Here is a 16,571-nt window from a genome sequence, read left to right on the forward strand (position 1 = left end):
GAATTTTCCAAAATTTTCCAAAATTTTCCAAAATTTTTCCGTAATTCCAAAATTTCGAAAATTCTTCTTCCAAAATTTTTTCCAAATTTTCCAAAATTTTTCCAAAATTTCCGTAATTTTTCCAAAATTTTCTTTTCAAAAATTTTCCAAAATTTTCCAAAATTTTCAGAATTTTTCCAAAATTTTGAAAATTTTTCCAAAAATTTTCCAAAATTTTCCAAAAATTTCAAAAATTCTCCTGTAAATTTTCGAAATTTCCAATTTTCTTCAAAATTTTTCCGGTTTTTCAAAATTTTCGAAAATCTTCAAAAATCTCTTGATGAAATTCCGAAAATCTTGAGAATTTTGGAAAATTTTGAATAATTTCCAGTTCCTCCTTCCAGTTCTTCAAAAATCCTTCCAGTAATTTTTCCAAATTTTCGAGGCTCTTTTCCACCTGTACCTTCAGTAACCTTGAAAACTTTGGAAAATCTTGGTAACCTTTGGAAAACTTTTGAAAATCTTGGAGTAACATTGAAATCTTCGAGAATTTTTCAGGCTCTTCGAGACCTTCCAGAACCTTCCAAAAACTTTTGAAAATCTGGAAAATTTTGAGTACCTTGGAGAACTCTTGAGACCTTGGAAAATCCTTGAAAATTCTTTGGGAGACCTTGAAAAATCTGAGTAATCTCTGGGAGTAACCTTGAGTAATCCCTTGAAAATCTTGGAAAGTAACCTTCCAACTTTGGGAGTAACCTTGGAAAATTTTGGAAAATCCTTCGAAAATCCTTCCAATCTCGAGTGCCTTCCAGTTCTTCAGAATTGCACCAGAATCCTCGAGTAACCTCTCGGCACCTCGAGGCAACCTTGGAAAACCTTGGGAAAACCTTGGGAAAATCCTTGAAAATCCCTTGAAAACCTTGGGAACCTTGGAGTAACCTCGTGGAGTAACCTTGAAACCTGAGGCCTCGAGTAACCTTGGGAGCAACCTCCAGTAACCTCCAGTAACTCTCGAACTCTCTCCAGTTGAAAATCCCTCAGTAACCTGAGGCAACCTTGAGTAACCTCGAGGCAACCTTGGGAAAATCCTGGGAGCAACCTTGAGTACCTTGGAGTAACCTTGGGAGTAACCTTGGAAAATTCCTTGAAACCTTGAGAACCTTGAGAAACTCTTGAGTACCTTGGAGAACCTTGAGCAACCTTGAGGGACCTTGAGAACCGAGTAACCTTGAAAATCCTCTGGAGTAACCTTGAGTACCTCCAAATCCTTGGAAAATCCTTGAAAATTCGTAACTCGGAAAACTCCTTGAAAATCCTTCCAGGTTCTTCCAAAACCTTCAGACCTTCGTATCCTTCCGTAATCTTCAGAATCCTCAGACTTCTGCACCTGCAACCTTCCCAAAACTCGAGTAACCTTGGGAAAATCCTTTGAAGTAACCTTGAAAATCCTTGAAAAATCCTTATAACCTTTGAATAGCACCTTGAGTAACTCGAAAATTTGAAATTTTGGAAAATCCTTCGAAAATCCTTGAGTAACCTTGGTCAACCTTGAGGTAACCTTGAACCTTGAAAACCTTCCCAAAATCCTTGAAAATCCTGGAAAATCTTGGAAATCCTTGGAAAATCTTGAAAATCCTTTGAAAATCCCTTGAAAATTTTGAGTAACCTGGGAAAATCCTTGAGAACCTGAGTAACCTTGGGAGTAACCTTTGAAAAACCTCGAATCCTTGATCCTTGGGAAACCTTTCCAGAAATTTTGAAAAATTTCCAAAATTTTCCAAAATTTTTCAAAATTTTCAAATTAAATTCTTCAATTTCGAGTACCTTCAAAATTTTTCCAAAATTCTTTCCAATGTTCAAAATTTTCCAAAATTCTTCAGAATTTTCCAGACCTTCCAGAATCTTCCAGTAAAATTCTTGAAAACTTTAAAAATTTTGAAATTTTGAAACTTTTTGAAATTTTTCGAAAATTTTGAAAAATTTTGAAAATTTTTGAAAATTTCTCGAAAATTTTTGAAATTTTGAGTAACTTTGGGAAAATTTTCAAAATCTCCACTGAAAAATTTCAAAATTCTTCCGCACTCTTGGGAAAATTTTGGAAAATTTGGAAAATTAGAAATTTTGTAAATTTGAAAATTTTCAAAAATTTTCGAATTTCAGTTCTTTTCCAAAATTTAAAATTTTTCAAAATTTTCGTTTAAAATTTTCGTTTTCCAAATTTCCAAATTTCGAATTAAATCAAAATTTTCGAAAATTTTTCAAAAATGTTTGAAAATTTTGGGGAAATTTTTGGAAAATTTGGAAATTTTTGGAAAAATTTTTGGAAAAAATTTTGAAATTTTTGGAAAATTTTAAAATTTTGAAAATTTTTCGAAAAATTTTTGGACAATTTTAAAATTTTGGACAATTTTGAAAATTGAAATTTTTGGGAAAAATTTTGGAAAATTTTGGAATTTTGGAATTTTCAAAATTTTCCAAAAAATTTTCCAATTAAAATTTCCAATTTTCCAAAAATTTTCAAAATTGTCCGATTTTCTGAAATTCTTCAAATTTTAGTAATTTTCAAAATTCTGCAATTTCAGTAATTTCCAAAATTTTCCTGCAAATTTTCGAAAAATTTTGGAAAATTTTGAGAAATCTTTCAGAAACCTTCGAAAGTAACTGGGGAATACTGAAATTTTTGAAATTTTGAAATTTTGAAAATTTTGAAAATTTTCGAAAATTTCGAAAATTGGAAATTTTGGAACCTTGGAAAAAATTTTGGAAAATTTTTAAATTTGGGAAAATTTTGAAAAAATTTCGAAAATTTTGGAAAATTTTTGAAAATTTTGAAAATTTTGGAAAATTTTGGAGAAAATCTTGGGAAAATTTGAAAATTTTGGAAAATTTTTGGAAAATTCTTGAAAATTTTGGAAAAATCTTTGAAAACTTTGAAAGTGCTCTTGGAAAATCTTCCAAAATTTTGGAAAATTTTTGAAATTTTCGAAATTTCGAAAATTTTTTCGAAATTTTCTTAAAATTTTTCAAATTCTTCAAAAAATTTCAAGTTTCAAAATTCTTTTCCAAATTTTCAAAATTTCCAAAATTTTCCAAAATTTAAAATTTTCAAAATTTTCCTAAAATTTTCAAAAATTTTGAAAAATTTTGAAAATTTTAGAAATTGAAAATTTTCGAAAAATTTGAAAATTTTGGAAAATTTTCGAAAATTTGGAAAATTTTTTGGAAATTTTTGGGAAAATTTTTGGAAAAATTTGAAAATTTTTGGAAAATTTTGGAAAATTTTTGGGAAAATTTTGAAAATTTTGGAAATTTTGAAATTTTAGAAAATTTTTCAAAATTTTAAATTTTCAAAATTCTTTCAAAATTTTCTTTTAAAATTTTCCATTAATTCTTCCAATTTTTCAAATTTTCCAAATTTTGGGAAAATTTTTGAAAATTTTGAAAATTTTGAAAATTTGAAAATTTTGAAAATTTTGGGAAAATTTTCAGAAATTTTGAAAATTTTGGAAAATTTCGAAAATTTTGAAATTTGGTAGGAAATTTCGAAAAATTTTCGAAAATTTTCAAAAAATTTCCAAAAAATTAAAATTTTCCAAAAATTTTCCAAAATTTTCAAAAATTTTCAAAAATTTTCAAAAATTTTCAAAAATTTTCAAAAATTTTTCGAAAATTTTCAAAAATTTTCAAAAATTTTCCCACCATAATAAAGTCAAACAGTCAGTATTTTCAACAATGTTTTTACGTGCCTTGAGAATTTGCAGTCCGGAATTCATCGATGAGGAATACAAATATATATATAATATTGGCTCAAACCTTAAATACCCTAGATCTTTCATAGACAAATGCTTAAACATTACTAAGAAAACTTTTTATAGAACTGACCCCAAGCCCACCCATGACCACAAGAATATCTTAATATTACCATTTCACAAAAATTTCTCACACATTCCTGCACAGCTAAAAACCTGGAACGTCAATGTGGCATTTAAAAACTCGTGCACTGTTAAACAAATGTTAATCAAGAACTCCCCCAACAACACAATTGGTTGCATATATAAAGTTCCTTGCAAGGAATGTAATATGTTTTACTTAGGCCAGACAGGTAAAGATCTTGCAACTAGAATTAAACAACACAAATACAGTGTTAGGACAGGCCAGGAATCCAATGCTCTGTTTGTTCATTTGAGGGATAACAAGCATTGCATTGACTGGGATAATGCCTCCTCAATATTACCATGTAAGTCAATTGACAGTAGGAACATCATAGAATCTAGTCTTATTAAACATACCGAAGCATTCAACATGAATTTGAGTAACGGCATGTACAAGCTGGACAATTTTGTAATTAAGAAGATTTGTGATCAGGTGAGAAGGCCGGGTCACTTGACCATCTGACCTGACCACCAACCGTTGTGTGCTATTTAAAGATTAGTAGGGTCATTACCTAATACCTGACCATTGTGGACCTGGTCTCACCCTCCTCTGTATATATACACCTTGATTTGTATTACTCTCTCTAGTCTGTACTCACCCCTGAAGATGTGAATTACACGAAAGCGCTTGGGAACTTCGTGTTTTCTTCTTTCCTTGTGGTTATCAGCATATATATATATATATATATATATATATATATATATATATATATATATATATATATATATATATATATATATATATATATATATATATATATAAATATATATATATATATATAAATATATATATATATATATATAAATATATATATAAATATATATATATAAATATATATATATATATATATATATATATATATATATATATATATATATATTGTAAATTTTTAAATACAATAAAAAAATACACTAAGGTGACTAAACAGTGGCATGAGGCTATATTGCCATAAATTGTATATGCAGGGAAAATTAACCCTAAGATTATCAGGTAACTGAGTAATGATACTTTACTAGTAAGCTGTACGTAAAATAGAACAAAACGAAGTGTGATCAACGATTAAAGCCATTGTATATTATGTGATATTTACTACTATTACGGTAAATCTGCATGAATGTCACAAAGTACTACTGGCAATAGCCGTGACGTCACGGATAGAAGCCATGTTTCCTACTCAAAGAAAAGATTATTAAGAGTTTTACAAATATACGATAACAAAACTACAAATATTTGTTATGAATTCTAATTACATCTATTAAAGTTCTAAAATATTCTCTAAACTTAAAATGACTCTGTATTCTAAATACTATTAATAAAATTGTTCGTTAAGAAAGCTTTAATTTATAACCCGTAGTTAAGGAGTCAGTTTTCCCAGTGTTAGTTTGTAAGAGGTAATACGTGTAGTGTATTATATCACCTTATATGTCTATATTTAATACAGTTTATAACCCAGGGAACATACAGTAATACTTGATTATTATACAGATCATTGGGTTGTCCTCAGGTAAGCGGACCACCTACAGGACGTGAATGAGTTTGAGAATTTGTTAGGTTTAACCCCTTCATTACGGAGACACCACTTATTATATTATATAGGGACATAAGGGGTTCATGCATAATTTTATTTTATATATTTGTTGGTTAAAATTCATACAAGAAATACCGAGTACAGCATAATGCACTTAAACAGTTTTTCATTATATATTTCCATCTACTTGTGGGTTAACTTGGAGGTAAATAATCAGATAATCGTGATATTTTACAAACTGATTTATAAAAATACAGTAACAGTTTACTTTCTATTGCATTATAAGTAACTGTATTTTTTTTATACAAGAAAGGTTTTGTTATCTTTTAAACACCGTACAGTTATGCACTGAATAGCGGTCCGACTAATTACCCAAATGTAGCAAAATGAAGTCAAATAATGGTCCTACATGAATAAATCGGACTGCTGATCACTTCTCGACTAGTATTTGGTGTCATAAAGTCACAAGAAATTGGCAAACTTAATTTAATCTGACTTGTGTTAGGTTAGGTTAGGTTAGATTAGGTACATGCACTTGATCTATTAACTCAGATTAAATTAAGTTTACCAATTTTTTGTGACTTCGTGACACCAAATACTAGTCGAGGTTAGGTTAGGTTAGGTTAGGTTAGGTACGTGCACTTGATCTATTAACTCAAATTAAATTACGTTTTCCAATTTTTTTTTACTTTGTGACACCAAATACTAGTCAAGAAGTGATTGGTAACCCGATTTATTCGTGTAGGACCATTATTTAACTTCATTGCGGCTACATTTGGGTAACAAGTCGGACCCCTGAATAGCTATAGATTAAGTTGGGGGACTGTTGATGAGCATTGCCTAGATTTTGTTCTAACATCATAAGAATGTGCCTTAGTACAGTACTGTACAGTATTATATGTTTATATTTTATTTTCATTTTCATTTAGATGTAATTGTCACAATATATTTTTTTATTTGCCAGTGACCTCGACTTTCTCATTACAGTATACAGGTATTTAACAGCTTGCTGAAGTGCATAGGCATTGTTATTTATTGTTTTCAATATTGCTTTTTTATTGGCCTTCATTTCAGCATCACCCACAAAATTACTTATTTTCTTTTCCAGGAAAAGTCTTTTGTGGTGAAGTTGTTATGATATCACATTACACCATTGTTAATCTACTCTCCATCCCCAACCAGCACTGTACTACAGAGATCTGTTAGTCAGTGGATCTGCAATATGAAATGAGATACTTTCAACTGATCCAAGACTTTGGGTAAATTCATGTACAGTAAATCTTTTTCTGGCTGTTGTCTTCTGGCTAGGTGGCTTTCATAAAATGGGTTGCTTAACTAGGGAGATGCACATTGGCCCTCAGACAACTCCCTAGTCAGGGTTGATCTGTGAATCCCCTTTGAATACAGTTAATCTATCACCATTTGCTTACTATCACACCATCAACTTTAAATGAAGGGGACATGCTGCAGTGGTTTCATTAGAGTCATTCTTGTGTGGACTAGCCAGGAGGGTCCGACTAATTACCCATATGTACCCAAATGTAGCCACAATGAAGTCAAATAATGGTCCTACATGAATAAATCGGACTGCCAATCACTTCTCGACTAGTATTTGGTGTCACGAAGTAAAAAGAAATTGGAAAACATAATGTAATCTGAGTTAATAGATTGCATGCATGTACCTAACCTAACCTAACCTAACACAACTCAGATTAAATTAAGTTTACCAATTTTTGGTGACTTTATGACACCAAATATTAATTGAGAAGTGATTCACAGCCCGATTTACGCTTGTAGGGCCATCATTTGACTTCATTGCGGCTACATTTGGGTAATTACACGCTCCCTCGGTACATGCACGCGATCTATTAACTCAGATTAAAGTAAGTTTTCCAATTTTTTGTGACTTCGTGACACCAAATACTAGTCGAGAAGTGATTGGCAGTCCGATTTATTCACGTAGAACCATTATTTGACTTCATTGCGGCTACATTTGGGTACATTTGGGTAATTAGTCGGAACGAGCCAGGATGCAAACATACTCGTACTTTGCCTATGAATTATGTACAGTACCATATAACCTTTCTTTTTGCTAGTTAATTAACTCCAAAATATAAAAACAAATTTGTCAAAAATCAGCTTTTAAAAGTTTAAAAGGTGGTACCAGTAGTACAGTAACTGGCAAGAGAATTTTCTTTTTAAATTTCAGTACAGTAACTTTATGCTAGGTAGATGTCACACTTGACAGATTTTTATATTTACTTGCTGTTCATCCAACAGATATCATCACTGTTTTGAACTTGGACATGGAGAATGACCAACAGGCATATCATCTCAAGAAGTTAGTTGAGGAACTCACCACATCAGGGAAAGACAAGTTAGATGAAACGAATTTCAAGAAAGTGAAAAATATTTGTAAGCGCTCTGACATATATGTAATTGAGTTATACAGGTTACTCAGCAAACAACTTAAAAGAAAACATGCAGAGATAAGATTTAGTGCCTTTCAAATTTGTGATGAAATTTTCCGTAAGTCCCACTGCTTTCGTGAGTTATTGTTGAAAGATTTTTGTAATATTGTTGACCTTGTACTAGGGTTGGATCCCCAAAAACCACTCCCAAAACCTGAAGCAGTCGCCAAGAACCTTAAACAAAAAAGTGTTGAGGCTATTCAATATTGGTACGACAATTTTAGTGACGGTTACGTAACACTGAAATTGGCCTATAATTATTTACGAGATTGTAAAAAAGTTGATTTTGCGGAATTGACAGCCAGAACTGAGGCAGAACGCCAAAGAGCAGAAGAAGAGAGGCGAAGACTTGATGAAATAAAGAGAAAAAAGATAGTAAAGATTAACAATGAACTGGAAGAAAGCTCATCAGAAATAAAGGATTTTGTGGTACAGTTTCAGAACTGTTTCAAACTTCTAATTCCAGATGTTAATGACTTTTTCATTGCCTTTAATGATGAAGAACCCTCCTGTCAGGAAGGTGGATTCATTCATGGTGAAGAAAATATTAAGGACGAGGGGTTTCTTCCTGAGGGAAGTGAGGAGGAAGACAAAGACATTGAGTATGGTTCAGAGTTCATGCGTGGTCATGGTATTATGAAAGGAACAAGCATTCAAATTAATTTGGAAGATGTTAGAAAAATTCAGGAAACTCCTGATAATGAGGTTGTGATAGAGAACCTCAAAGAGCATGTACAAATTTTGAACACAAAATTTTTGCCCCAAGTTAAGAGATGGGAGCAAACCATGCGACCTTATAGTGAGGGAAATGGAAGCTTAATCAAGAATATTCTTGAACTAAAACAATTGGTTGGGCAGGCTGTCAAAATGTTTGAGTCTCTGAAAATCATACCTAAAGAAAAACCACATCCCACAGTCAGTGTTGATTTTGATAGTGATGATGATGATGACTTTATAGAGGTGCCTTTTGATGATCCACGAGTAGTAAGTGCAGCAGCTTCAGAAGTAGTGCTCTTGGGTATGGATAGATCATCCTGGAATACATTTGACTTTCAGTCTGATGATTTAACAACTCAACCATCAACTTCGGGTGTATCTCAGACTTACGGACAACAATCAAAAAATGAAGCAGTTAAGGCTAAGAAAAAGTCTCAGACCATAAGATGCCCAGATGAATATCTCGGTAAAACCAACTTTACACTTAAACGTCTTCATAATCCACTTGCTGGACTAAGTCAGGTGTGGACAGCAACACCAGACTTGCATGAACAGGAAGAAATCCAGAATACAGGTGGTGTACTGGGAGTGGCAACCCAGAGAGTGAATTATGAACGGGCTTGGGAACCTATAAAATGGACTTGTCGAGCTCCACTGACATCTGGTCGTTTATGTCCTCGTCAAGATAGAGAGAAGTGCCCTCTTCATGGACCAATTGTGCCCCGTGATGAAGCTGGCAAACCTCTCCGTCCCGAGGATGCTGCTAAAGAACATGCAGCTCGTGAAAGGTATGAGAGAGACCACCCTGCCTGGCAGGACCCACAACTTTTGGCAGAATTAAAAGCAGCTACAGGTATTGATCTAAAAGTGCCTAAAGGGAAACAAAAACGTAAGCGCAAATATGAAAATCTGACTGATTTGAGGAAGATGACAGGAAGAGACAGATTGACCAAGAAGGTCCTCAGCAAAAAGGCTTTGAGACGTTTAAATGCCTCTTTAGCACGTGAACATACTTCAGCTCCAAATGGGTCTTCTTCATTTAATTTTGGCCAGAGGTAAGGACAGCTTATATAGTGCTGGTAATAAGTTTAATTTAAAAGTACAGTACTGTATGTGCAGTACAGTACGTACTGACCTGTTGATAATCTTATACAATATTTCTCATATTGCAGAGATACAATGTAATGTAATACAGTTGTGCCCTGATAATCAATGAATATAGGGACCAGGAAAAGTCGTTGGTTAGTGAATCAACGGTTATCAAAGAAACTAATCCCATACGAACGTTAATTCAGGAGGCTAAGGAATGGCCACCTTCCAAAAACTCCCCCATCTACCCTTGATACATATCTTTGTGGTGCACACTGTCAAGCAAGAAAATAAAGCAGACATACTGTACTGTTATATGAAGCAGGGGTTATTGAGAGCGTTGGTTTTTGGGGTACGATACCTGTACAGCATTTGAATTGGAGACTCATAATATATTTTTTTTCCATCCTGTGTGCTTTGTAAAGTTCTTTTTGAATTAAAATAATATATTAAGGATTTTTTCATTGATTTATTGAATACCTTGTAGATGTTAAAAATATACAGTACTGGTACTGTATAGCTATCTGGGCATAACCTGTACATCCAGTATACCTGGTTGCAATACAGACTGAGTTGCTTTAGGTTGAAATGCCTGAATATTAATACCTATACCAAGAAGTAAAGCATTCATCCATCATTATAGCAACCCCTAAGGAAGATTGGTTAGCTAAGACCTAAGTGTTAGAATAATATAGGGTATCAGAAAAAATTATGCACTGCTTTACTGATTTTTTTTTTGGAGAATGTATGAACGCTTGTTTTACAATAAACATTATCCTCACTTGTTGTTATGTTGAGTACAATGTTGCTGCTGTAACACAAGCATTCATGAGATCTTCATGAAAATTTGGAAAGCATTGTGTACAGTGGAACGTTGATTTAAAGCGATTCAATTTAAAATTATTGATTTAAAGCGACACCCACAATTAAGGACAATGTATTAATTTAAAGTGAATCTTTCCTATTTTATGCGAGTCAGTCTGGCACATCATATGGAAATACACACTACAGTATTTTAAATTTCACGCCTAATGTTTCCCGCCATTACTGTAGCACCTTTTCCCTAATGCCCATTAAAAAATCTTGCAGAGAATGTACAGTTAGATTTTCTGTTGCTACAATTTGAACTGCTAGACGAAATAGTTTGATATGATCCCCAGTGCGTCTTTGCCATATCAGCAACAACTAGATATGGGGGTAGGATTGGGGGAGAGAGATGTCCTTGTATGGCATACTAGATACTCAATATCACAAGAAATCCATTGAGCTATATTAATGCATGTATTGTTTAAAAACATAGAGGATACAGTACTGTATACTCATTCATGCTCTAAGGTCCCGGATGTAAAACTACCAGCTGTTCAGAAACAGGTCGAGAAGCATTGCTCGGAAAGCCTCGAATAACATCGACCCCATGGCCAACAATACTTTTGAGGGGGCTGTACGGTACAGTACATGGTTTATTGGAAAGTCACACAGTGATACTCATAATTATGTTGCAATTTTAAATGATAAACTTGTAGTTATAATGCAACAACTTTTTTTATGTAATTTTAGTACAGTATAACACTACTTTTGAAGAACGCTTGTTATATTTATTGTGAGAGTACATTCTGTATACAGTATATATTGCATGAGACTAGTGTTGTAATTGTGAAATTTTTTTAAGACTGTACTGTACAGTACTGGTATATACTGTAAAGAGGAATTATTTCTCGAGCTTGTATGAAAATCGGCAATTTTACAATACTGTACAGATTTTTATTCAGCTGATTATGAATTCTATTTCCTGTAGAAAAAATAATAATAATACTGTACTGTATTTATATAAATCCAAGTGTGTTTATGTGCAATAATCTCTCCATATTTCTCTTCCTTAGGTCCCAAGTTTAAGTATGTAGCACCATAAATCATGTAGATGTGATTAAGAGATAATTGCTTCAATTAACTAAAAATAGAAGTACAGTATTATCTAGAATGCGGTTTATAGGCATTTACCCTGAGGATAAAGTGGTAATACCATGGAAACTCCCTCAGTAGATCCCCCCCTTCCCCCTGAAAACTGTCTTCCTATGTCTAATGTCAATGAAATCTGGGATTTATGGGTAAGGGTTTCTATCCCATTACATGCTGTTTATATAAGTGAAAGGTCATTAAAACAAGGCAATGAAAAATGGCATATTGTACCTTACCCTAAATGTGCTATTGCCATTAGAGTGGGAAACCCCATGTTGTTTAGTCATTTAACTCTGTTTGCTTGTGTTTTCCTTTTATGGTCCAATGAAAGGTCCTACAAAGATTCTACATAAAAATTTCAAGTGATTTTATCCAGTAGTTTGTGGAATAATTTTTTGCGTGTCATTGTAACCTTTACCTTTGACCTATCAAAATTGCAGGTACTATACAGTACTGTATTTTTTTATATGACACCCAAAGGGGTTCACATAGTTGATAACTAATGCAGATTTGACTTGTGACATATGTAAACAAGTTATATGACATGTAATGATGTTTGGTAGACTTGGCATCACTGGCAATAGTGAAAGACAGACAAGGTCAGGAAAATAAAAAAGTGTCCAGTAATGGGCATAAACATCTACAAGAATTATAGAAAATGAGCCCACAAAAAAGCTGTGTTTAAATCATGGATTATGAAGGAACAGTCAGTTACTCATATTATGTCTATACTGCCTTTACGCAATGTGTAGACAAAATGCACAACGTGACGTCAACATTGGCCTTCTCGTGTCAACAAAGACCAGGATATCCTCATCACTTCCTCCAAGCCTGATGGGAATTCCCTTCATACTTTTGCCCATTAATTTATTGTAACCTAACGTTATAATAGCAGTCCTTAGTCTTTAAATATAACATTTAAGGTGTGGTTTACTAGGATGCTGTTGCTGTATAACGAAGAAGAGCAGGAGTTATTTTTAGGGGCAAATATTTTTTTGGATATTTTAGAATTCTCGATTTTCCAGCTAGAAAACCTATGGAGGGAAGGGGATCCCGGTGAGTATTCCGAATCCCAACTTTGGATGATGATCTACCCATTTGAACCAGGATTCTCAAAGATTTTTAAGTAAAATCCGCCCCCCCCCCTCCCCCCTCCTCGTGGGTCCAATGGCAATTTAGATACTGTACTGTACAGTATTTTGGTGGCCATGTCTAGTGCCACAAGTCAAAAGAACCATTTAGATGCGTTTTCACACATTAATGGGCAAAATTTAATATACGAATCCAAGATAATCCTATCATTAGTTGATGAGACGATATAAACAAGTAATTTTAAGTGCGATATAAAACGGCCTAGTATCCACTGCTGCAGGGAGATCATGAATAATTTAACTTACAATTTCAAAGAATACCATAGAAACAAAAGTACAGTTATAGGTACAAGAGCAGTGATACCTGCAAGGCCACAGGAAAAAAAACACTTTAAAGAATCTAATTGTTTTGTTATTATTATCAATTCACTTGTGAATCTTTATGTTTTTGTTTATATTCACAATAAACACGCACATTAGCTCGTCTGATGTTGTAAAGGAAGACAAGTCTTTAAAATAAAAATAGTTGTTAATAACCCCCCCCCCCCTTCCTCCGCCCTAAACAACTCCCTCAATGTGTCAGGGTCAGACTTGGCTCCCAACATAAGTTACGTCTACGCAACTTAATAAGATGAAAGCACTCTTATACCAATGAAATTATCTACCTCGTACTACTGTATCTCGTTTAAATACAATATAACGGCAGTAAGCACTGTAATCACTCGAACACCTCACCAGTACATATACTGTAGATAGTAACAAAAGCATACGCGTATATGTACAGACACACATAAATGCACATGAAAGCAAAGCCAAGTAATATACATGGAACAAATTATTCTGATGTAGGTTTTTGTGTCAGTTTTTTTATTTGACGCTTGAAAGCTTCCTGTAAATAATAAATGAAGTCACACCACCAGGGTATTACTGTACATAACTTTCACCAGTAGGACACAACTAACAGCTTTCTCCTGACACGCCAGCCCGGATGAACTACCTGAATAGTAATTATGAGGTTCACATTACAGCTGGTTGAAGGCTCTCCAAACACTGATTTCCGAGAAACAACTGGACAAACATTGGGTAGATCAAGATTTTGTATGCAGTAATGTGCAATAACTAATATACAGAGCTGAGTGCAGATGGTAGCGCCATTAACCTTCTCTATTACAAAGCTGGAGTAAAGGAAATAGCGCCATTAACCTGCTGTGAGTGCAGGTACCAATGTCATTAACCTACCCGATTTCAGTGTTGCCAGATGGCTCCCCGCAAAATCGGCTATACCAAGCGTAAAAAATGGCTAGAAACTGGTTAAACTGAAAACAATGTGGCTACCTCTTCAGTGCATACATATTTAAATAGAAATTGAAGAAAACTGCGTATTTTAATGAATGTATTCCATACTAGCTCTTTTCTTACCTTTTATTTAGTCACATATTGTAATATAATGTATAGCACATCATCGTCATTTTCATCAGTGGACGATGTTAAAGGCTTGTCTGATGCAATTTTGTTTGACTGCTCATACTTATGACTTGAGGTTACAAGGTCGAGAACATCATTTGGAAAGTCATATGTTACGCAAGTTTCTGACATCCTTTTAAGGCCATAGTGCAGGGATGGCCAACCTGTCGATCGCGATCGCGTCTTCTCTAGTCGATCGCAAGGCAAATTTTACTCATAATCATTGGGATATTATATTTGTTTAGATTTTTTTTTCTGGGAATAGATTATCATTATGGACACATCAGAGCGATACATACAAAAAAAACTTCGACTGTGCCATGCTGTGTGTGGCGTAACCTGATAGGAAGTGTTCGCGTTCATACGGGCCGGTGCTGGCTGGTTCCTGGTGAGGAAACTGATCAGCAAGTTGTCATCAGTTGTAGGCTAAAACTAGGCAGGTATTTGCTTTTATAAGATTACAAATACACGTTAAACCTTGTATTAATGAATTTGGTAATGAAAAAGTCGACTCGATATTGAGGAGTATTTTATAACAATGGGTGAATATTAGGCTGGTAGATCGCGTCAGGGTAACTGTGGAAAACGTAGGTCACATCACACAAAAGGTTGGCCACCCCTGCCATAGTGAATGTCAAGTAATGCATTAATGGTGTCTGTTTTCATTTTATTCCTTAGCTTGCTCTTAACCAAGTTTATTTGACTAAACACTCGATTTCTGAATTGTAGTGTGGCAAAGTTAGGATAGTTATTGCAGCTGATGACAATTCTAGTAAAGGATTCAAGTTTGAAGTATCTTTGTACCTGCGGACTTCAGCCCAAAATTTTACCGTGTCCTGGGTTTCACACCATTTTACTAGTGTAATATTTGACCACCGGAGATAAATTTTTGGTATGTCTTCTGCACTAACACTTAAAGATTCTAGAAGAGGGGTAATGGAGTTTTTTACTACACGCAAAGCATTTGAGACACTTAACAGTGACATTGTTTTCAATATTCGTACATTATCTGGGAATCTGGCGAAGTTGCTTGATGAGACTTATAAAAAATTTAGAGCTTCGTTCCCGAAAGTTTTGCTCTCGCTCCACAGACAAATGCACTGGCAATTCTGAAAAAAAAATTCTCAATTTCGTAACGAAGATACAGTTTTGGTTCTAGATACTCCTCATGGCATGTAAAATTTCTGATGTATAGCACCTTTCAGACGATTTTGCGATACCAAAATGTGTTTTCATCTTTAACCATTGGACAGAATATTCAATAACTTTAGAGATAGAATATTCAATAACTTTAAAACTGAAATGAAGTGAAATCAACAAATTCATATTAATATTTAATTAAAAAAAATGGCCAGAAAATAGCCAAACCTTGTGGGTTTTCGGCTATCGGCTAGATGTAATATTTTCTGGCTAGATGTAGCAAAAATCGTCTAAATCTAGCAGAAAATGGCTAACCTAGCAAACTGCCCGATTTTGAGCCAATTTTTATCACACGAACAAAGATCTGGACACTCGGGTCTGACACCAACTTGTAGGTAAATCTCATTCTAGTAAATAAATAAGAAGTAATGGGGTTAGGTTATATTCGGGCTGTATAGGTCATGCTAGGTTATATTCGGGTTGTATTAGGTCATACTGGGTTAGGTTAGATAATGTTCGCAGGCAATTTTAGGTTAGAAAGCATTATTTTAAGCACATATTTACTTAAAAATAGGTTAGATTACATTATTTTAGGTATGTACGGTACTACGTTAATCTAGGTCATGTTAGTTTATTTCTAGAAGTGTATTAGGTTAATTTAGGTGAGGATAGGTAAGGCTATGTTACGTTAGGGATGTATTAGGTCTGGTCAGATTATTTTTAGGGATGTATTATGGTAATTTAGGTCAGGTTCCGGGTCGAGCGAGCACATAATAACGAACTTTTAACTGTACAAGAATACTGAACAATAGCCTACAATGTTAACCATAAAAAAATTCAGTACGTGCTAAACTACGATACCTGTTTTTTGTCTGTGTATTTGATAAATGATTTCCCGGCATGAATAAAATCGCACACTGTCGAAAAGATATTACATTTGCTGCGACCCAACACTTACAACAGGTACCAGTTTTCTTTCACACTTTAACGGAGTAGTACACGTGAAAATGACAGTTGGAGGACATATGACTGAAGTTAAAAATATCCGTTATCTTAATATTCAGTCGAATTATAACTGGTATTGATCAGGGAAACCAAGGTCCGTGTCAGTTTTCTAGAAAAGCTGTAAACCCCATAAAAGTGTTTGCATTCACACGAAAGGTAACTAAAGACATGGGACTCGTAGAGGGAGATGATGATCCC

The 16,571-nt window shown here is 33.9% G+C and overlaps 1 protein-coding gene across 4 annotated transcripts; it reads left to right on the forward strand.

Moving 5' to 3' along the window:
• The first annotated feature begins 5,259 nt into the window (after positions 1 to 5,259).
• LOC121869351 (UV-stimulated scaffold protein A-like) lies at positions 5,260 to 10,175 on the forward strand. Of its 4 annotated transcripts, none has more exons than XM_042370674.1 (3): positions 5,260 to 5,303; positions 6,549 to 6,699; positions 7,721 to 10,175. In XM_042370674.1, the coding sequence occupies exon 3, from the start codon at positions 7,747 to 7,749 to the stop codon at positions 9,685 to 9,687; it is 1,941 nt and encodes a 646-aa protein (XP_042226608.1). In that variant the 5' UTR covers positions 5,260 to 5,303; positions 6,549 to 6,699; positions 7,721 to 7,746; the 3' UTR covers positions 9,688 to 10,175. The 4 variants fall into 4 exon arrangements, with proteins under 4 accessions (XP_042226608.1, XP_042226611.1, XP_042226610.1 ...); XM_042370677.1 differs by having other exon boundaries at positions 5,277 to 5,303; positions 6,623 to 6,699; XM_042370676.1 differs by having other exon boundaries at positions 5,278 to 5,416.
• The last annotated feature ends 6,396 nt before the right edge of the window (positions 10,176 to 16,571 follow it).

The sequence above is a fragment of the Homarus americanus genome, unplaced genomic scaffold, assembly GCF_018991925.1.
Source record: "Homarus americanus isolate GMGI-L3 unplaced genomic scaffold, GMGI_Hamer_2.0 scaffold36734, whole genome shotgun sequence".
Classification (NCBI taxonomy): domain Eukaryota; kingdom Metazoa; phylum Arthropoda; class Malacostraca; order Decapoda; family Nephropidae; genus Homarus; species Homarus americanus.